The sequence below is a fragment of the Nuphar pumila genome, chromosome 4 (genome assembly GCF_984573655.1).
Source record: "Nuphar pumila chromosome 4, dmNupPumi1.hap1.1, whole genome shotgun sequence".
In the NCBI taxonomy this organism is placed as follows: Eukaryota; Viridiplantae; Streptophyta; class Magnoliopsida; order Nymphaeales; family Nymphaeaceae; genus Nuphar; species Nuphar pumila.
Window position 1 is genome coordinate 10634443 of NC_143252.1, and position 23337 is coordinate 10657779.

The following is a 23337-nucleotide window of genomic DNA, read 5'->3' on the forward strand; positions in this document are numbered from 1 at the left end:
CAATATGAGGATATTGATTCTTGTGAGCTCGATGAATCATTTCCCATCCTTTTTGAGAAATTCGGTCCTTTCCCCCCAACGTGGTTATGATTCACATAAAAACGTTGCACTTCTTTTGACATCTGGCCTATTAGCTCAGTTGGTTAGAGCGTCGTGCTAATAACGCGAAGGTCGCAGGTTCGAGACCTGCATGGGCCATCTACTTTTTGTTCACTTTCAAAAAAAAATCCACCTTTTAGAGCGGGAGCTATTCAACTGCTATTGGAGTTTTTTTCTACCTTTTTCTTTAGGTGAAAAATAAGTGTGATGCTTGCCTTGAAATAAAAAATAAAAAAAGACCTTATCACTCATCAGATCAAGCGTATCCAGATTTCTGTAGCAATTGGATTCAGGACTAGGACCCACTCACACCCTTATTTCTGAGCTCCGACACCGATGGAGAGGCAGGATCAGGTGCAATAGCATTGCACAAATGCAATGTGCCGCTGCACCTGATCACCCTCCATCTTCTGTTCTACAGCATTGGGTCCCGGATTTGTGTAGCAACAGCACATTGGAATTGTGTTGCACCTGATCCTTTTAAAGTGGCAATGTGCTAGTGCAGTCATGGTTGGACTGGCCTAGGCTGGGGATGTAAAGAATTTGGATTTGGGTTGGATGTAGCCAATACCAAATCTAACTAATCAGATATTGCCTAATCAGACTCAGATTTGGATTTGGATTCAAATTGGGATGGAAGAAACCTAATACCTGAATCCAAAAAAATACATGTGATCGGATTCAGACACCCATAAGATTCACATATCCATGGGATTGTGTCATGAAATCCTAAACAGAAACTGAATCTGATTATTAGTCGGATTCAGTTTTCTTAACCACAACTTGGAATCGGGTTGATTATGAGATATATTCGATCCGTTGACATCCCCGTTGGTAGCCGACAGGAAATTGGTTGTGATTGTTTCCTTTAAGCTCGTTGAATTCTGGTCTTATATGAGGAACAAGGCTTCTTGGTTCTGCTCGTTCTCTGTATTCCATTGTTAGAATTTTCAGTTTGCACATCAATGGACAAAGTTTAAATCTCTCTCTCTCTCTCTCTCTCTCAGGACCGGCTGACCTCTTTGATATTTGAGGTCACCGCCTAGGCTTCAATTAAAGAAAAAATGATAATGCTTATATTTCACATGAGGCCTCCAATGAAAGATGGCACATGCATGTGCGCAGAGGGCCTCCAATAGAATATGCCTAGGACCCCAACTTAGGGGTGGCAAAATCTGACCGGACCCGTCAACCCGCGTCTTAGCCGGGTTAGGGTTTGGCTTAAACGGGTTCATGTTGTAAACGGGTCGACCCGCCTAACCCGTTTATTAAACAGTTCGTGTTCGTGTTAAGGGTATGTCAATCCGCCAACCCGTTTGACCCGTTTAATAAACGGGTTAGGCGGGCGGGTCAACCCATTTACACAAACCCATCAACCCGCCGATCCATATATATATATATATATATATATATATATATATAAACTTATCTAACCCTAACTCCGACCCGCCAACCCGTTTAATAAACAGGTGGCCGTGACATGTAATCGTGTGGTGTCGACCCGACCCATTTATTAAACGGGTTAACCGTGTCGTGTCGGGTTACCCGTTTAATAAATAGGCCATGTTCGTGTTTGCCACATCCGACCCGTTTAATAAACGGGTTGTCTTCGTGTTGAGGTATTCTGACACGCCAACCGGACCCGATTGCCACCCCTACCCCAACTTCTCTTGAGCCGCCCCTGCTCTCTCTCTCTCTCTCTTTCCTGAGAGCAGATCCTGTCAAACTCTGGGCCAGATTAGTGTTTGCAATCACAAACCCCACCCCTCTGTGGGTCCCACTTATTACTGAGCTACAGTACAGTACAGAGGGGTGAGGTTTGTGATTTTAAACGCTCACCCATCGCATGACTGGATCCGCTCTCCTCCGTGTGGCGGTTCATGCCCTCCCTGGAATAGTATCCATTACATCACATGGAGCCCATTTGGACAAAGGGCCTACACTTGTTAAATGTGAGCCAATATGGACCACCAACCATCTATTCTCACACCAACAGGGTCGGATTGTCTGATAGGAGCAGCTAGTGTGTTGGGACGTTGCAAGTTCAAACCCAATGGTATAGTTGTATAACTGGTAGGGGTCGGATTAACCCCAGCTTGCCTTTAAAAAATTAAACATCTACTCTTAAGTGAAACCACTCCCTTGATATCACCAGTTGACCAAGCTTGTGACTCAGCTCGTGCTCATGTTTAGCTGAGCCATGCTTGAGCTTGGGTCGTGCCTAAATCAGACAAGCCGAGCTTGATTGTGTAAAAAAATCTATATTAATTATTACATAAAATATATATAATATTTATATATTATACTTAAATTTAGATGTATTTTATATATTACACAAAATAGTTCATATTTTATATATATTTTACAGGAAAAGCGGTAGCTGCCTACCACTGTTTTGGCTAGACGCAAGTGGACTCGCAAGCTTTTTTTTAAAAAAACCTTTAGCGGCGCTTCAAAAGCACAAAAGCACCGCTAAAGCCCTGCTTAACCTCACTGCGAGTGGTGGGAAGCTACCACTTACTCGTATATTTACATTCATCCTTTTTCTTTATACATATATTCTATGCATTCTTCTCTTTATATACACTAAAAATATATATTACACAAAATATGTACATATTTTATCTATATCAGCTAGACCAATCCAAGCCCAGCTGAACACTCTATGTTGGAGCCCGACTCGTTTAAGCTGAATGAGCTGCCCGTGGCCCGGTTCACTAGTTATACGAACCAATCATGAACAGGCTTGTGATAAGCCGAACCAAGCTAAGTTACAAGTTGCTCAGTTTGTTTAAGGTGTCAAGGGGTCAGGTTTGATTCAGATCTAGGTGGACTAACTAGTCCTATACCCAATTTGAGATACTGTTACTGGGTCTGGACTTGGGTCCAATTAGACCCACCATAAGAGAAACTATACCTGAATCGTATAAGGCTTTCATGAACCAGACCCAAACCATACACGGTAAAATAATATTTTTTTATCCTTTTTACATTGAAAATTTGTGGATCTTAGTCCGAATTCGGGTCTGGTATGAAATTTCACAAGCCATACCTAGCTTCATATATTAATCAGACCTTATTTATCACCAAACCCTGAACCTATAGGGTTTGGTAAGGGTCAGGTCCGGGTCAAACCCAACCCATTGGCACCCCTAATTGCAGTCTATATCGCAAAGACACGGACACAAATGGGGACTCCATAGGAGTAGCAGACACGAATGTGCAACCTTTTGAAAACTAGAACGAGGGCGTGGATTTTTTTTTATTTAATTAGTAAAAGATATACTTTTTATATTTAACATATTCAAAATATCATTAAACACCATGTAAAACTTACAAAATAATGTTCATATCGTAATGGTGTGTCCCATGTTTTGTCGTGTCCCCTAGACATGGGACCTTAAATGGTGTGTCTCTGTGACATAGACTGCAATCAGTTCAGGTGGCTTTGTACATAGGTGAGCCACATGCAAGATGGCGTCAGCATCATGAACTTAAACCAGATCCAGCAGAACACCGTATGTTATGAACCAAAGCGGCTATCAGATATATAAATTATTTTCCTTTTCCATTCCCTGCTATATTTTTACAAACATTTGAATGATCATGTTTATAACTTACTTTGGCCCCAAAGAGAGTGCAACCATGGCAGATGCAGCTGTGCCTTCTTGAGCCAGAGGATTCATCAGTGGTGATCTATCTAGAAAATGGCAAAGGATCCATGTCACTGCTTACACCGGAGGCTATGTAGTTGGGCATATGCACTACAAGCAAGGCACCTCAGACGCATATTTTCTCTGATTAAAAACAAAAAAGAAGGGCGACTTTCATACATATATGATGCTATCTCAGACAAAACCAAAATGGTTGAAAACAAGTGTGTACCTTGGACCATCAAAAATCCATTGGAAAATCCCAGTCTTCTCTTTCTTGCATTTCAGATAAAAACCTTCGAGCTCTAGATCGGTTCCAAGTGCCCCGCCTTTGCGTTGATCGGATTTTGAATTCATTTTCATAGTCATTGTGATCAGCCTTTATCTTTTGGTTACCCCAGAATCCCTGCAACAAGAAAGGATCACATTTGCGACAGACTGTGGTTTCCAGATTCATACTTGTTCTGCTGAAATGACACAAGATGCAACCAGAGAACAAAGAACGAATTCCAGGTATATGCAAGTCGATTCGTGTATGTCTGTCTCTTCTAGGCATGCAAGTGTACGTGCTCTGCAATGCTGATGTTGTGCATCTTTGGTTTGTGTCATATATAAAAGGGTGATCACTTTAGAAAATTGTTGATTGTCTACACAAAACACAGGAAATCAGTTTTCATTGATTTGTCATTGTTGCTACAAGATAAAGCCGGTTTCACTGGAAATCAATTTTGACAAGCTGACACGATGATTTGGATCCATGATGCATTGCCCATAGTCAACAAGAATACAGACCTTGGTTAGTTTTTGTAAACGAGAAGCTGCACCTTCTTGCACTACAATGGTATCAGATGCAACTTCAAGCACATCCTCCACAAATAAGCAGTATGTGCTTACCTGGAATAAATGAGCATATTATGAACAAAATCAAGATGAATTTATCAATTCAGTTATGAAAAATGGCAATATCATACCAAACTAGCTGGAATAATGGAAATGCCGAAGGAGTCAAGTTCAAGGGACTCGACCATCCCAGAGTTAATGTTGAAAGTGTAGCCCCGCACCTTAAACCAAACAAAAGTGGGCCCAGTTCCTAATTAAACAATGATGTTCACAAGAATGCATGTGTTAAAAGTTAAAACACTTGTCAGAAGTATAAAGGAAAAAGTGACCCACCTTCCCAATAGTGTGGCGGCCCTCTGTTATAACATTGTATCCAACCTAAACAACAGATATCATGATCAGCTTATCATATAGTTGTATGTGGTGAAATATCAAATTATTTAAAAAAAATTTACTAGTTGGAATGATTAGGCCATCGATAAGAAATCAAACAGCTTTACCAATGTCTCCAAACCGATTAATCTAAGATCATTCTCCATTACACTCTCATCCTGGACGAGCACAACATCCCCTACCTGTGATGAATATGAGGAATTAGATATACATATGGAACTCTTCTAAAACTACAAACAGGAAATGTTCCACAGCAACGAACCATGCAATAGAAAAGGAGGCCATGACAACATAGAACCATTATTTTCAAGTTATCAGAAAACATGTATGAAGCTCACACCAGGTTTTCAAGTAACTGCATCCTATTGCTGATCGTTGTAATACTATTTGTTGCAAAAAAGCACAATCTCTCCCAAACTGCACCACGGCAGACAGGATGTTCCTAACAAAAGTACTGCCATACTATAATTGTCAATTGCTACTCCACCAAGCATCTCTGCTTCTTCTCTTCATCACTAACATCTAGTTCATCTGTGGCATTGCAAATAATAACGATTTGATTCAATAAGGATTTTCCAATCAAATTTCCATCTCCCTACCTAATCAAAGATCTAATTATTCTGAACTTCATCTACATTCTACAAATTGTCCTTTATAAGTACTCAAACCTTAATACCTCAACCAACCACTCATAGCCGTAAACACCACTGATATCTTGAAAAAAATTGCAACATTTATGAGAAAACCAGATCAGCCAATATTAAAGAATATTGCGATATTTTCAAAATATCAGAAAAAGATAGATATATCACAATATCATCATGATATTATCACAATATTAAAAAAAATCTTACTTTATATGTTTTTAATATATTTGTTTTATTTTTAACAACTTTGTCCAATTGTTTCTTTATGTTTTCATAAAAAAAAATACTGCTAAAACCTGTTTTATCCTTTATATATTACTAATGTCCATAGCAGCAAACTGTTTGGTTGCTCCAAATAAAGCAAACTCCCATTAGCCTACCACATGCGGCTACCATGTGTATGAGACAAATACAGAGAAAAACTATTTCTTATTCACTGTATCATAGTTACAAAGATTAGATCCAGCAACTGATAATATAGTTGGGAAACACAACAATCCATCATAGTGATTATTTTTCATTGTATAATATATATGCAATGCATGAATATGATACTAATCAAAAGAGATTGAAGACTTCTAGCAGTTTTCATCATGCTTTCTCTTATAAAAAAATCACTTTTAAATGTTGATCACACAATTGATATGGCATCTGAATGTGAAAATTGAACATTCAACAATAAGGCTAACATACCTGACATACATCCTTCAACAGAAACCTCTCCATTTCCCCAGATAACAAGCTTGGCCTCACTTCTACCACAAGCACCACCCACTGAATTAAAATTTTCAATCGCATGCTTAAGAATATATCCTTCATATGACTGACTAATAAAACTGTATCATCAAATTGACAAAATATTATCATTACATTTTCTCCTAAACATGCAATAAACAAGCGTTCTCACGAACATAGAATTTTTTTATGTATCACACATGCATGCATGCACGTAAACCTTTTTATGAACATAGAGTTTTCCATGTATCGGATACACACACACACATGCACACATGTGTGCATGCGGACACATAGTTCATGCTGTGTTTGTTGGGTAAGAATGTTCATATCTTTGCTAAACATAAAATAGTTAATGACACTCATGATTCCTCTGATTCCTTTGAATCAAAGAAAAAATTTAGCTCATGTGACTTTATCTTGTCCTAAATTCTATCTACCACAACCAACATAGGGAGATGATGTTCTACTTTGACCAAGTTCCTGGTGGCCAAGTAAATATCTTTAAAATGGCTCTTTCAGGGAATGAGGGTTACAGAAATTCAGTTTACACACAACAAAGAAATATGACTAGACGTTAACCATTCTCATTGTACATCTATTAGGCTCTGTTTGAGAGCCTCGAATCGAAGGTGTGTTATGGTTTCCCAGTGCTCTCATGCTCTCTGCTATTTAGGGGCAATGGTGTTGACAAAACACTGCAATGGGAATGGAGTTGGCAGTCGCAACGCCACATTTCAACACCATTCACAACAGGATGTTTTTGGCAACTCCATCCTCAACACCACATTTTGGCAAAACTACATTTTAGCAACACACGGAATGGTGTTTCCATTTCAATGCAAGGCTCTCAGGCAGAGACTTGTCTTCTTTCAGTAGCATCCACCGCGGATTCAAGAAAATCAAGTAGGTATTAATAGCGAGTTATTAAAAAGTAAAAACTAGGCTAGACTTACAGATTTGGTATCAACCCAAAGTTGGGAGACGAAACCCAAGCTCAAGGCAGATTGTATGCTAATAACTTGCTTTGCAAGGATGTTTGATCTCCTCAGTACTTGTCTGCCGCTACGCGGACCAGGCTTAACCAAGTCCCCTTCCCCTTCACCTTCCGATTGTGCACCACTTAGACTTTCTCCTCCAACTAAATCACCAGATTCTGCTTGTTCAAAGCAATGTTTACCACTTTCACCATGCTGCATTTCTCTTCTCAACTCTAGTAAATCGTGATCCACCAGTAGGTCATCTTCCTCAACTAATGTACTGCTACTAATGGTGCTCTTCTCCTTTCCCAGTTGATCAATTGAACTACCATCAAAACTCTTTTCAGAATCTAAACTCCCATCCTTACCTTCAGGCACCATTGAAGGAATTACTGACCCATTGTTCATCGATGAATCCTTGAGAGAAGAACCTGTAGACTCCTCATTTCCGAATACCGAGTTGAATTTTTTACGTTTCTTGCCAACATTGTTGAATCTCCGATCGAAGACAGTACCTAAGGAATCATAGTTCTCGCTTTCGAGAACGCCATCATCGTCATATTTGCCTCGTCTCAATCTGGAATAGGAAATTGAGTTTTCTGGCGAATTTCCTGCCTCCGATTCCACGCTTCCTCCGTTTCTATCAATCCCCATTTCATAATCACCCCGCCTGAATCCCCCAAATTTGCTAAAACCCGATATTTGATTATAGGCATCGTTCTCGTCCCTTGATCGTACACACCGTAACCGCCGATTTCTTCCCAGACCTTCATGAATCATACCTCCACAATTCAGATTCCCAAACGCATCGAAACCACCCAATCTCATCGATTTCTCGAAAAGTTTTCCATCACTATCGCCCAAACGCTTGTTATACGGAACAGCTTTCCCGGAGCCGTGATGCGAAACCCTAATCTCCCCAATTCCGCCCCAAACGATAGACCGCATACACTCGTTCAACATGAATCTGCTCCCACAAACCCTAATTTTCCTAGCGAACCCTAATTTCCGGGAATTCGCCTTCCCCGAAACCCCGTTTCCGATGATTCTCCCTCGAAAACAACCACTGGTTTGCCCTAATTTCCCGTTTCTGTGATCGGAAACAAACAAAAGCGATGAGCACGCCGCTAACGCGAGATCGGCCATCATCCCTAACACGAACGATCGATCGATCGAATTCGCACTGCAATCGATGGGTTTACTCGTTCTGCGAAACCCTAGAGAAGGTGGGACGAAAAGCTCTTGCCGCTCAGTGGGATCCCGTTTGGCGGTATGGGATCTCAGGGAGTGGAGTTTGTGATTTCTCACTCAGAAGCAGCTCGGTGGAATTTTGGCTGGTCGAGCAGCGTACGCTGCAGCGCGGATCCAGCACAATAGTGAATCACTGACCAGAACCAGCTAACTTACTGAGAATTGGGAGGGAAATTTGTTTCACCCCAAACTGTGGGAAAGAGGCTCATTTTCGTACGAAAATGGGCTTCTTTCCATGGGGGCTGAAACAAATGCCCACTAAAAAACAGCTAGCTGGGCCCATGTTTCCCATATAAAATGATTTCATATGAAAACGGTTCCCCCTTCCTCAATGGTCTAGAGTCCAATTTCTATTATTTATAATTTTAAAATTTATATTTATTCAACAAACCAGCTCAAGCTTGCCGTGAACTTTAATTTGGCTCAACTAGGCCCAATAGTGAGCCAAGCTTGAACACCTCTTTCATTACAAGGCTCGTGTAGTCATGTGCAAATCAGTTTTGGGGTTACATGTGTGATGGGATGAGTATCCATAATCGAGAGGTCCGATTAAGCCAGGTTTGACGAACCCATATTGATCAATTATGGGTCCCTAACTTAAGCCTACAAAGGCTCCGCTCATCTGGTAGGGGCGATTTGTAAGTGTCATCAAGATGTCATAAGTTCAAAACCCACAGGTGGTGTCCCTTAAACGCAAGGTCGAAGCTAAAATCCCATAAAGGTTATTAGTTTGCCTATCCAGATCTGAAAAAAAATCAGCCTAAATTAGTCGATTCATCTCAAATCGGCCCTTAGATGTAGATCCGATCCAAAATAGATCCGAGATCTGCTGAATTGAAGTAGAATCAATTATGGATACTTTATGTAAATTTTAAACATGTACTTATATATATATATATATACATGGAAAAACCGCCCTCAGGATCAGAAACCTAGCCCTTGTTATGGTTATATAACTGGTAAGGGTCTGCCTAACCCCAGCTTTCTCAATTGAAAATAAAAAACATTTATTATTTTGTTATTTATGTATTTATTTATTTTTAAATCAGTTTTTTTATTATTTTTCTGATTTTTTGAATAAGAGATCTTTCAATACGAAAATGATTCGATTCGATTATTTGATTTACTAAAGAAGCTGATTTTAACAACATTCCCTTGTAGGGCTTACTAGTGTTGGGATTCATTTTTACCTTTTCCCAAATTAAAGAAAATTAGTTTTTATACGTTGGGGGTGTCAATGGGCCAGGTTTGACCTGGACTGGACCCTTACCAAACAGTTTGGGTCAGGGTTTGATAATAAAGAAAGAGGTCCAATTAGAAATCCAGTTGGACCTAAAGAATCCGATTAGTATATGGAGTCGGATATGGCTTGTGAAATTTCATACCAGACCCAGGTCCAATCCGAGTTCCGATTAAGACCCCTTATTTTTCGATATAAAAAATGTAAAAAATGCTACTTCACTGGGTATGAATCAGGTTTGGTTTATGTAGTCCTTGTAAGGTCTGGGTATGGTTTTCCTTATGGCAGACTCGATTGGATCCGGGTATGGACCTGATACCCATACCTCAAATTCGGATATGGGTTTGGATTCACCTGGGTCTGAACCAGATTCAACCCGTTGACACCCTTAATTCTCAGTGGATGCGGTACCACAGGGATTCGGATCAAATCAGAATCCAGGATTGTATTGTAATACCCGAGCCAGATCCAGAACGGTAACCAAAACTATTTGGCAAGATTCCAATATCTGTTGGATCGAGCACAACCCGACCCATATTTGACCCATTTTCATCTCTAGCAGAGATGCTACCGTGGGTTCGGCATGGTTCGAAACCCACTGCATATGGATCCCAAACCGGATCCTACGTTGTTCTAGTCGAGTTGGATTGCTGGGTCCCGGATCCAGTTAGTCACCCTTTTTAAGAAGCTTGACCCGATCCATTCTCCATTGGGACCCCGATCTGCCTGCCACAGCTGGCAAATATGAGAAAGGATGAAGTCAGTCAAAATACGTCTACTCCCACCTAAAATGCTGTCCACGTGTCAGCTGGAGATTGTTTTTGAATTTAGTATTGATTCTTGATCGAATATGCTCGATGCCCCAATTAAAATTTTCTTATTGTGAGCTTTTCATCTTGACCAAAATACCCTTTCTCCAGTAATTGATATCTTGTCTAAATGACAATAGTATCCTTGATACAATCATTTTTATTTATCCAAATTTTTCTTCTAAATCTCTCTCTTTAAATTTATAAAATTTCAGTAAAAATTAACATCCAAATTTAATTATTGTTACTCATAGTTTTTAAAAAACTATAGTTTTTTTTATAACCCGAAGAAATCGCACCAACACGAAGACCTGGTCATGTTGGCTAAGCCTGTCATACCAAATGTCGTCGTGCCGACAACATAAAACTCTGAGGCTAGGATCCCTGCCCTCTGGGCCTATGCTACATGTTGTCCAAAGAGCAGAGGGGCGATGCCCATGAAAGGCAAACTTTGACTTTCCATCTAGCACTCAAGGCCCCCACTCCACTATGCCAACCCCTCTTGGGGCAAAAAAAATAAGCTATAGTTAGGGTTTTAGAGGCTTACACCTTTCATGACTCATGGATCTAAGTGAGGCTTAAGCCTTACTAGCAAAAAAGGAGGCTTAAGCATTTGTGGAAAGGCTTAAACCTCTAAAAATTGATTTTTTCATTTAAGTCATTGTATAATTTAGTTATTTTCAAAGTTTTCTTTTCATTCAAAATAAAATCATTTAAAAAAAAATCTTGATGTGAGCACAAACAAAAAAAAAATTATACATGAAATTTTAAGAACAAAAACACTAGATATGGGCCCTATCTAAGTAGACAACCCTTTGTAATATTAAACAAGAGTCTAACAATAATTGAGCACAAGATAATCTTGATAACTATCTATATATTAAGTATTATTTAATGACAAAAAAAATCATACATTTGCATGTTCACCATGCTTATATAAACGCTTCATAATTTTATATAATTAAAAATTTTAAAGTTAAATTATAGAACAAAAACAAAAAAATGGGAATAAGTAAGGTAAAAGGTGTCTAAATTCTGTGTAACTGGTGGGGGTATGCTTAAACCCAGCTAGACTATAAAAGAAAAAGGTGTATAAATTCTTAAAAAATGTGTCAATTTCAAAGAATAATTTATTTTGTGTCATCGTATGAAGTTGATAAAACCACTTTATATATATATATAATTTATAATTATATATATTGTATTTTTGTACTTTTTTATATGTTAATATATATTTTCAGGTAAACTGAAAAAAACAGCCTAGCTTATCAGATCCAGGTATGGTTTCTCTTATAGTAGACCCGATTAGATATGGGTTCGGACCCAATACCATACCTGAAAATCTGGTTCAACCTGGGTCTGAACCAAACCCGACCCGTTGACACCCCTAGGTTTGACATTTGGCCCTGACCTGTGCTTGCACTTACCTTCTCACATGAACACACCATTTTGGCTGCATGTCCTTCCTGTCACGAGCAGACAAGCATGGACACTTGAATTCGAAAACCGATCTAGATGACCTGTATTTGAATATTTTGAAATAAAATTCTATTATTTGAACAATGTTTTTAGCAAAAAATCAATTTTAAAATTAAAATATGAAAAGGGTTTTTTATCAATTAAAAAAAAATTCTACATCCCCATGTTTCATTTTCGAAAAAAAGTTTCGAGCTCGCAAGTCGAACTCTCATTCCATATGCTCGTGTCGTGTCCCACGTATATCTGTGACATAGCATCATCCTTTTGCTTGTTCTCTAGGGTAAGATTGTCATTGTAGATGTCGGAGGAAGCAGACGCGCAGAAAGCCCGCGCCAACTCACAGGGGCATTTAAGTAACATCGTATAGTCAGTTTCATCCCTATTGCGTAGAAGCGCTCGAAGATGGGGTTCAGCGAATATATCATCCAACAAGATCAATCCACGTGGCACGCGGGCACGCGACGATGCCCAATCATAGCGTGCACGTTTTTTCTCGGTATTAAAAGGGACGAAAGGCGGGCTGGTTGGAGAGAGAGAGAGAGAGCGTTTTACCGACGCGGAGAACGGCGACCCACCGGCGCGGTTACGTCAACAGGTATTCCGTCTCTTTCTTTCTTCTTCTTCTTTCCTCCCTGGTTTGGATTCTGAGGTTAGGGTTTCTTTTTTTCTTGTTTTTTCCCCTGTGATGATTCTCGGGGAAAAGGCTGGTCCAGCGTTGCAGCTAGGAATCGATCTGTTGTGTTGTTTAGGGAATATTTCTTTTTGAGGCGCTGGGTTCTTTATTTGTTTTGGGATCCTGTTGATGATCTGTTGTTTTCTTCTGAGAGAGTATTGGATCTGGTTTGTTTTCCGCTTGTCTTCGACGATCTTCGCATTCGGTTGTTTTGTGACGTCGAATCGGAATTTGAGTCCGTTTTGATTTGTCTCGGAATTGGTTGTGATTTGCGGGGTTTTTCCGTGATGTTGGTTGGTTGATTGGATATTTTGGGACTCAGTTCTTTGTTGTTACTCATAGTATAGATTGCTGCGCGGCGTCCTTTTCTTCTCTCTCTCTCTTTTAATTTATAAATTTCGTTTTGGATCTCTTTTTCTTATTATGGGTTTCCCATCTATTGAATGGGCAATTGATGAGTATGTCTGGCTTGAACCCTTTGATCCAAATGGAAGAGACCAGAATGAGGGATTGGGATTTAAGGCCGCGGACTTACGGGTGCTGGTCGAGAAGGGTGGTTGATTGGATGATGCAATGCGGATTTTATAGCTGCAGCGACAATGAAAATGCCCTTTTGGATAGATCAAAGAGAGGGGCCCCTTTCATAGTTTCAACCGCATATTGTTTATGCCTTTTCTTTTTTCTCAACTCTGTGGTTTTTAGGAAATTTCTGAAACCAGGCAGTAGTATCTACCAGTTATCTTGTCTAAAGTAAACTGAACCCACGAATGTTCATCCTTGTCACTGCCATCATAGATATTGATTTTTCAAAGGCAACATATTATGTAACTTTTCCTGTTTTTGATGGGTTCTCTGAATCTTTTGGTTTCCTTTTCTCGTAGATATCATTTCGTTGTTCCTCTATTATTCCCCTTTTTCTTTTTGATAACCGACCGAAACCTTCCAAAGTTTCAGAACATTGTCAATGTGCCTTTTTCATAGTAACGAACAATGACCATTCAAGGGCTTTTTTTTCTCAAAAAGTGGTTTTGGCGCTTTTTCTGTATGAAGGCTTTACTCCTCAAGAAGGCTTCTGCATGCTTTTTCTCGCTGTGTGGGGTATTTTCTTGCAAGAACCTAATAAAGATGTCGGGCATCAAGATAGGTCTGTAGAAACAAATATTCTTGCTTGCTTATCCTGGAAAACTCAAACTTGTATGTATGCCATGAGTTGCTCTTAAATGTGAAGTATGTATGCATGTTTCAGTTGCGCACTGTTAGATGGCGTCTCTTGACCTTGCAAAGTACATTCATGTTTTAATACAACAGATATTGCGTCTACAAGTTCTTGTTAAATTTAGTCATTCAACCTATATAAAATTAGAGCTCTAATACTGTAGGTTTGTAATTTCTAACCGATATAGTTGGATATGTTCACATGGCAGAAGAAAGACTGACAAATGTATTCTTTGTCTATTATATCATATTATAGTATTGATGTTTGATGGCGTCTCTTGACCTTGCAAAGTACATTCATGTTTTAATACAACAGATACTGCGTCTACAAGTTCTTGTTAAATTTAGTCATTCAACCTATATAAAATTAGAGCTCTAATACTGTAGGTTTGTAATTTCTAACCGATATAGTTGGATATGTTCACATGGCAGAAGAAAGACTGACAAATGTATTCTTTGTCTATTATATCATATTATAGTATTGATGTTTAGGAAGAAAAAGCAAAAGAGAACTTTGTCATTACTTGGTTATGTGTTCTTTCTTATGTTACAAAATTCATTTCATTAGTTTGTTGGATTTTAATGTTTTCTGTGTTTTTGCTTGTACCTTCACCTTCAACTAATACTGTTTCCCGAACCTGCTGCACAGACTTCTTGCAACCTGTTCTTCATGAGTTCAAGAATCACAGCGAGATCTATTGTTTCCTGCATCTCGGGAAACAAGAACAGTTTCTTTTTCTGGATTCTTGTTTGCCTGTTTCCTAGATTCTTTGGAACTACGATTGTTTATGTGAACTTCCTGTTATTGAAGGCCATTGTTAGAAATCCTTCTTCTTCCGTTTGGGCACTAAAGGCTGTTGGAGAAGACCACCCTTAGCAGCACATTGTTATTTGTTTGAGCTTTGCAGTTGTAGGTTGTTTGAAATTTTAAAGATGGTTGCATCTCAGTTAACTGGTTTGCCATCGATTGGCATGTGCAAGAAATTTCAGTCTAAGCTGTTCCTGTCTGTTGACCCTCCTTCTAATGTCCTCTCGGAGCATGTGGAGTTTGATTTTGAAGAGCTATTCGGGCCTCTTCCAGTTCAAGCCTCAAGTCCTCTGCTTGCAAGTGATTCACAAGAAATGGTGTTTGGTGATCCAGTTGTGATTCAGAGCCGGTCACACTCTTTGGTCGGGCCTTCAGCTTGTGTCAGTCAGTCCTTGCCACATGGGAAGCTTACCCTAGTTGAAACAGAGGATGCACTAGAGCTTGTTGGTTGTGACATTGCAGAGCCTCCGAAAGTAAATGTGGCATCTATAAATGATTTATCAGAAACCCCTTCACACATGTTTAACCCTCAATCTTTGGAGGGACATGGCATTGGACTTGAAGATTTTGAGGTAATGAAGGTGGTAGGGCGAGGAGCATTTGCAAAGGTCTTTCAAGTAAAAAAAAAGGGCACTTCAGAAATATTCGCGATGAAGGTTATGCGCAAAGATAAGATATTAGAGAAAAATCACGCAGATTACATGAAAGCTGAGAGAGACATTTTGACTAAGATTGAGCACCCGTTCATTGTTCAGCTTAGGTACTCATTTCAGGTAGCAACTAAAGCCTTTTCTAGACTCTTTTCCCCATTCTTCTCCTTATGTTATCTTATTAATACATTAGTCTGGGTTGCTAGTGTGATAGTAACACATTCTAGTTTTGTTGCAAATAAGATTTCCTTTTGGTTTGTTGTAGTTGTTGATTGACTGAATCTCGTTTTCTATGTGCCGGATAACTTGGGGAGTTTGTGACTCTAGATTGACTAGTGATAATGTGTTATTGCTAAGAATGACCTGTTCACTGTCTGGATGCATCAGTTGTGTGTTTCATAACTCGCCAGTGTACGTTTGAAAGGTAGAATTCATGTGCAAACATCTTTAATGATATGTAAGCCTTTGTATGAAACAGAAAACTTAAAGATTACAAGCAAAGGAAAACTGATATATATATATATATATATATATATATATATATATATATATATATATATATATATATATATATATATGACGTTTTGGAAGTATTTTGAATATTCTGGAGCAAGACTTACCAAAGACTAAAGTATCACAAGAGCATTGAAAACAGCATCTAAAAGAGGGAAAAACAACAGAAAAGCAAAATGTTCCAAAGGATTGAAGGAAAAGAAAAACCAGTATCTCTAAATTTGTTGGACAAGATATACCAATAGTAGAGCACTTAACTTATCTGTTGTGTTGTCATATATGAACATCAAGGAAATGATAGATCATAAAAATTTAGAACTTTATTGTCTAAAACTTGTTTTTCAAATATTATTAACAATATGAAGTTTGTAATAGCATAAATCATGAAAATAGGGTAAAAGGTATAATCCAACTGGGGAAAAAACACATTTTTACTGTATATAATTGACTGCGGTTTTTGTATGGTGAAACTTACAACTCTTTAGAGAAGAACTAAGCCTTCATAGAAAAGTAACAATGTTCTCAGACAAAGAGAGCTGAATGAAGTCAGTTAGGAAATTGAGGTGAGTTTTTTTTTTCTATTTTTTCGAGCCCATGCATCTGTTGGGTTGAGTGGTGGGGGTAGGAAGAGGTATTTTAACCTCCTTTTCCTTTTAGAGCCCCAACTTCCTCTTCTTGTTGGATGGTTTCAGATCAAGGTTGTAAGTATTGTATCGTAACCCATATCGGTCGGGACCAAAGTTAGATCATCGTATCGTACTCTTAAAAAATCATAAATTTTTAATGAAAAATTTTCAAAAATTTCAAAAAAAATCAGAAAAACTTGAAATTTTTAAAAAAAATAATAACACATGAAATAATGATGAATTTCGCAAAATACAACCATGAAATCACATATGAAGCATTTATGTCTCTATGAGTTGCATAATACGTCATCAAACAATGATGAATTGCATAAGATAAAAGTCTGTAATATTACATATCAAAACAATTATGTGCTAATCAAGATAATATGCTATAAATGACAATCTCACAAGAAAATGCAAACTATGAAATAATATGCATATTAAATAATGGATCTAAGTTAATAAGTCACAAGATTCATAATAATATGTGATTACATAAACAAAAAAAAACACAATATTTTTTAATGCTTAAAAATTTACATAACTATTTTTTTTAAAATTTCAAACAAAAATGAATCAGATAACGACAATCATTGTATCATCAATATCATCTTTTTTTTTTTTCGAAAAAATCTCTCTAAATCACTCTTAGGCTCTTTAGGGATGAATATAAACTAGCCCCAAGGGGCCTTATATGTTTTCAATTTTTTTTGAAATAAGTGCATTTAAACTGCATTTATAGCGTATTGTAAGATAAGGGGGTGTATCGTATGCTACACACCTTGTATCGGAATACCCCATAGTAACGATATGTATCGTATCTTATCGTATGATACGGTGTGGTACGATCTTAGTTGTCAAAAGTTGCGCCTAGGCTGCCTAGGCTGGTTAGGCGTAGGGCCACCACCTAGGCTTATGGGTCTAGGCAGTAGGACCCTGTTTTTTTACCTAGGCTGTCCATGCCTAAGCCATAGGGACATAGTTGTCATGTTTTTATAATTTTTTTTGTCTCCTTTCTTTTTTTTCTTTTTCTTCTTCCTCCCGCCCCAAAAGTTTTTTTTTATTCTCTCATTTTCTTCTTTTGTTTTTCTTTTTTACCTTATTTTTTTCTTCTTCCTCCTCCTTTCACCCTTCTGCTTAATTGTCAAAGGCAGAGCTTAGGTGCCGCCTAGGCGGCCTAGCCAAGGTAGTCTCTCGGTCTGATGTGTAGTTGCACACGCGTATATATGTTTTCTGTGTAATTGTATATAATTATATATATTAACATACCATAAACATATACTATAAATTTATAATATATATATATCTGTGTACTTAATTCATATATAATATATAAGCGTTTGAGTTATCTATTTGTCTATTTTTATGTAATATAATTGCTTTACAATGTTTGACACAGAGTTACCGTAAGTGCCTAGCCTAGTGGGGAAACACTCTTCCCCGAAGAGCGTTTCGAAAGTGTGAAACGTCGCGCTTCCGAAACGTGTTGGGAAGCACCAATTTTTTTTGGGAAGCATGTTTTCCTTTTATGGGAAACACGCTTGCCCCTCGCTTCCTCCTTTTTTTTCATTTTTTTTTGTATTTTTATTTTTATTTTTATTTTTTTTTCTCTTTTTTCACTTCTCCCTCGCTTCCTGGGTCGCTTCCGGTTTGCTTCCGAGATGATTCCTGATTCTCTTTCAAGTCATCCAACACTTCCCGCTTCCTAAAATTTTGAAAGTGCCTCACTTCCTGCTCCCTCTTCCTCGACTGACAACCATGGTTTGACAACATGTTATTATTTGTCTATTGCTTATTGTTTATTGATTTTTGTTGTATACATGCTTGTTATTAATTTTAGTAGTTTGTTTACATATTTTGTATGTTTTTTAAATTTTTTTATTTGGGGTACTGCCTAGGCCTCACCTAGTCTTTTTAGGGGCTCACCGCCTAGGCTTCGCCTAGCACCTTTGACAACTAAGGGTACAGTACTTATAACATTGCTTCAGATAATGAGTAGGTGTGTGAATACATGTCGATGAGATTCCATAAGACATGAACTTGGGGCAAAATTCATTCACTTGTATTGTGGATGAGAATAAAATAAGATCAAATAACAAGAAGACTTGTGTTGCTTTCATGCACACGTTGACATAGCCTTCATTCATCTCTTGTCATCTTATGTGGGTGCGATTTGATGATCAACTATACTTAGTAAGTTGACGGGTCTGTTTAGAATAAATCTCCTGATGGTCCTGTGAGTCAAATGGAGCTGTTGCTCTTGCATTATTCTCTGCTAACCTGTAACCTGAAAGATTTAACTTCATCTGGTAGTGTTACGCACAAACTGGTAATGGTAGTAGATCCAGCAGAAACGTGCATGTGCTTTAACTCATTCTAATTTGTAAGGTTACACAATTTCACTTTGTTACACTTGATGATGGTTTTGTGCTGTGATCTTCCATACTAATGGTTGTTGATAATTCACGTTTTGGTAAAAATGAAAGTCAGATATCCAATCCAATTATCATTTGTAAAAATTTTGGTCATTTTTGTAAGTGCTGTTAGTAGATGCCACATAATGAAGATAGCATTTCTTTGAAGCATCCCCAGGAAAATTGATTCGTCTTTGTTAAGCTACCCAAGAATGCTTGAATGATTGTTGATTGGTCAATCATGGTTCTGGTAAACGCATGACATGTAAGATGAAGTTATAAGTTTGAAAACTACTATTCTTTCTCCGGTCACAATGTGCAGTGAAAAACTTCAAAATTCAGAAAGGGAAGAAACAACCAGAAGGAAAGCATATTTTTGCAAAAGAGAAAATGGCAGAAATAAAGTATTTCTTTTTACACTTGATGATGGTTTTGTGCTGTGATCTTCCATACTGATGCTGGGGCTTCATAACTATAGAAGCTCAAAAAAATCCATTATAAGATGAAACATTATTTTATTTCATTTTCAACCATCAAAAGAAGTTAGATTTTATTAAGTTTGAAAAAGCTTGTCATGTTTCTAAATTACCCAATCATAGATGTCCTTTCGAAGCCCCTTTGAGTCCCAACTGTCTCAATTTTTTTAACTTCTAGGTACTGTATAGACTCACTCTATCATATTTATTTTCAAGAATAAAAGGGCTTGCTGGCTTGCTATTGTGAATGTTATGCTGCTAGGATTATGGGATTGCTCACACGAAAGAAGTTATGATCTACTAGATACATTTTTGTATTTCCTTTGGTGGTTCAAATGATATTAGTATGTTTATCTTGGCAACAGCTTTCAAAGCTTTCATATACTTACTGAAAGATACACCAGTGGTTGCTCTAAGGTTCTGCTCATTTACATGAAATGTTAGAATTTTGTGTATAACTAGTATATTTATCCACTTCAAAATTATGATGAAATGATCTAGACTTTGTAAATTTTCAGGGATTTTTCAATTTTACTAAAAATGTAACATGCTGCATTAGAAAGCAAAATTTTCACCAAACTTTCTGTGACTATCTGATAAGAATTCATAGTCCTTATGTTTATATGTTGTCTTTTACTGGTGAAGTAATCATGTAATTATATGGTTGAAATCACACTTGCTGATTGCTTTTGTCATCTGCAGACAAAGTACAGACTTTATCTCATATTGAACTTTATTAATGGTGGTCATCTATTCTTTCAGCTCTATCGTCAAGGTCTTTTCAGGTATGCATTTCATTTCTTAATGTTCTTATGAAATATCATGTAATAGACTTTGGAATTGTTTTGAAGCCGACCTATTACTCATTAATCAAAGAAAAGTTTGGCTTAGTTGCCCCCTGTGTTGCTCAATCAACTAGGTGTTGGGAGGAGGGAGGGATGTTTACGTGTGTTTGATGATCCCAGTCTCATATTGGGTTCTCCAAGCTAGTCTGAATCATAATTGGTTCTTGAAATGGGTCTCCATTAATTCTGTTAAAGTTTCACAAGTGCTGGTTTAATAATATATCAACATCATTTATATGTTTATCAGGGAGGATGTTGCCCGCATCTATGCTGCTGAGATAGTTTCTGCTGTATCTCATCTTCATGCAAATGGGATAATGCATAGGGATCTCAAGCCAGAGAACATTCTTCTAGATGCTGATGGCCATGTTAGTTTTTACACAACTCTTAACCAAATGATTGGTTTAAAACCGTCATATCTTTGAGCATGAGACTGATGTAATATGCTTCTTTTCCTTAGGTCATGTTGACAGATTTTGGACTGGCAAAGCAATTTGAGGAGAACACTAGATCAAACTCTCTGTGTGGAACTGTGGAATACATGTCACCTGAAATTGTTCTTGGGAAAGGGCATGATAAAGCGGCAGACTGGTGGAGTGTTGGAATCCTGCTATTTGAAATGCTCACTGGAAAGGTTAGCTTCCTATGAACCAAGATGAGCTTAGGGCCATTCAATTATTTTGAAGGTTCTGTCATGTGACATGGTGTTAGTGGGTTGATTCTTACTTCGTGTCAACCTGAATGCAATTTATTCTTTTGGAACTTTTATCAGTCAAATCTATATTGAAAAACAGTCTTGTAGACTGTCACATGGACATGGACATGGACATGGTTGCAGATGCGGATTCACTACATATATGAGACACAAATACACAATTTTTTATAAATTGAGGACATGGGGACAGTTTTTTTATTATTTAATTGATAAAATATATGATATATATTAATTGTTGAATATATATATATATTGTTTAACGTGTCATAGCATGTCTCGTGGTGTGTCGTGTTCCCAAGACATGGGGATGCATATATCATGCCTCTGTGACATGGCTTGTAGAGGAAAAAAGTGGACATGACAGTAAACATAGGGAGAGAAGATTAAGTATGTGATATATGTCCTAATTGCTTCTCTTTTAATTTGTTATCTATCCTTTGTTCTGCAGTCACCATTTACTGGAGGGAATCGAGATAGGATTCAACAGAAAATAATTAAGGATAAGATCAAACTGCCTGCATTTCTGTCAAGTGACGTTCATTCTTTGCTCAAAGGGGTTAGTTCATTGTATTTTTTGATTGCTGATCTTCTAGTTCTTCTTGCATCTATTTCAACTGCAGTTTACTCACACCATGGTGACTTGTGTTTCAGCTTCTACAAAAGGATCCGATCAAGCGCCTTGGCAGTGGCCCGGATGGCAGCCAAGATATCAAACGGCATAAATGGTTCAAGTCCATCAACTGGCGAAAGCTTGAAGGTAGAGAGATTGAGCCTGGATTCCTGCCAAATGTTGGCGGCAAAGACTGTATTGCCAACTTTGATGAGTGCTGGACAAAGATGCCTTTACTGGACTCTCCAGCAGCAAGCCCAAGGCCGGGCGAGAACAATTTCGCAGGATTTACATACGTGAGGCCTAATCAATATCTACTAAAGGCTGGCTCTGTGACGTAGCCATTTCTCTCTTTGCTGTCTATCTATTGCCAATGGTACTTGTTATAATTTAACTCAAGCCAAAGGCAAGTTAGCTCTGAGCTTTTGCAGACAGAACAGTTGACCTTGCTCTTCTATTATTGTGTTTGCTTAATTATTATCATTATTATGTTTTCAATGCACAATCTGATTCTTGGGCAATCGAAGGAACCCAAAGGGCATAATCATATATGAAGAAAAGTGATCTGAAAGGGGGAAATGCTGTATTATTTAAACTTTTTTGGAGTTATATGCCTCTGTGGAACAAGGTAGGTTCATAGGATTTGAGGACAATCGTTCACATATTTTGGCTTGAATGTCATATGAATGTGGCTCTTTTGTAGATGGAGGTGCCATGTATAAAAGGCCTGGAGGCCTTGGACTTCCATTTTAACAAGTCATTGCTTGGTTGTGATATTGCTCAAAATCTTTGGAAGTGCCTACTGTTTCAGCACATTGCTATAAATGCATTCCTATGTAAAGTTGGGGCACGTCTGCTAATGCCCTTCTGAGAATTATTCTCTCCAGTTTTGCAGAGAATGATTCCCAGGAAAACCATTTTCTCACGTGAAAGTGGGGCCCTGGGATTTAAAGATCCAAGGGATTAAAAAACTGCATCAAGTTTTTGGTTATTATATAAAATCTCTTTCAAAACCTTTTATTTATATAAAATCTCTTTTAGAACCTTCTATCTACTTAAGGGGCAAATAGTGGCACTCTCGCTACCAAGAAACTGAAGGGTCAGCAAAGGTTTCAGACTTATCTGAACAATATTCTAGAGGAACGAAGTGTCGGATTTACCTAGCTGAGCTAACACCCCTTTTTCACTTCTTTGCATTAACGAAGCTGAACGAAGCATGAGTTGAATTTCTTTTATGCGGCTAGGGATGGCAGTGGACCAGGGTGGGGGACAAGGTCTCCACCCCTGCCCTCCATCTCCGCCTTCATCCCTGCACGGGTTTTGATTTTAACCACCATCCCTGTTTCATGTCTTCCATCCCCGGTCCAAACGGGGTGAGGCGGGACCCCATTTCCCTTCGGTCCATTGCCATCTTTAGGAGAGGAAGGTTTACTAATGGGAAAGTGTAAGTCCATCTCCACTTGAGTTTTGATTTTAACCTCCATCCCCGTTTCATGTCCTCGACCCCACTTCTCCCTAGTCCACTGTCATCCCTATATGCGGCTTCTTGGCAGTGAAGCACACTAATAAGAAAGGTCGATAGCAAAGCTGACAATGCATTGTGTTAAGAGAAGTGTTCCCATAGTGAGGCGCATCAAGTTAGAGAAGTGCTATAATAGCATATTTT

At 38.2% G+C, this 23337-nt stretch overlaps 2 protein-coding genes and 1 non-coding gene across 4 annotated transcripts; 2 read left to right on the top strand and 1 right to left on the bottom strand.

Moving 5' to 3' along the window:
• Nucleotides 1-124: 124 nt before the first annotated feature.
• On the top strand, nt 125-198 carry TRNAI-AAU (transfer RNA isoleucine (anticodon AAU)). The gene has a single exon. It is a non-coding gene; the product is annotated as a tRNA-Ile (tRNA).
• Nucleotides 199-3625: 3427 nt separating this feature from the next.
• Nucleotides 3626-8722, bottom strand: LOC149839348 (uncharacterized). 2 transcript variants are annotated; one of them, XR_016431321.1, is made up of 8 exons: nt 7324-8722; nt 6326-6406; nt 5093-5167; nt 4926-4970; nt 4724-4842; nt 4545-4646; nt 3985-4158; nt 3626-3896 (listed from the first exon to the last, which is right to left on the bottom strand). XR_016431321.1 is itself a non-coding variant. In XM_090002484.1 (8 exons), exons 1-7 carry the CDS (start codon nt 8494-8496, stop codon nt 3994-3996), a joined length of 1731 nt encoding a protein of 576 aa, XP_089858610.1. In that variant the 5' UTR covers nt 8497-8722; the 3' UTR covers nt 3626-3896; nt 3985-3993. The 2 variants fall into 2 exon arrangements, 1 of the variants encoding a protein (XP_089858610.1); XM_090002484.1 differs by having other exon boundaries at nt 4724-4813.
• A 3914-nt stretch (nt 8723-12636) lies between these two features.
• Nucleotides 12637-22250, top strand: LOC149839349 (serine/threonine-protein kinase AtPK2/AtPK19-like). The gene is made up of 7 exons (XM_090002485.1): nt 12637-12721; nt 14664-15595; nt 20204-20286; nt 20594-20714; nt 20807-20980; nt 21510-21617; nt 21713-22250. The coding sequence occupies exons 2-7, from the start codon at nt 14948-14950 to the stop codon at nt 22010-22012; spliced, it is 1434 nt and encodes a 477-aa protein (XP_089858611.1). The 5' UTR covers nt 12637-12721; nt 14664-14947; the 3' UTR covers nt 22013-22250.
• Nucleotides 22251-23337: the final 1087 nt, after the last annotated feature.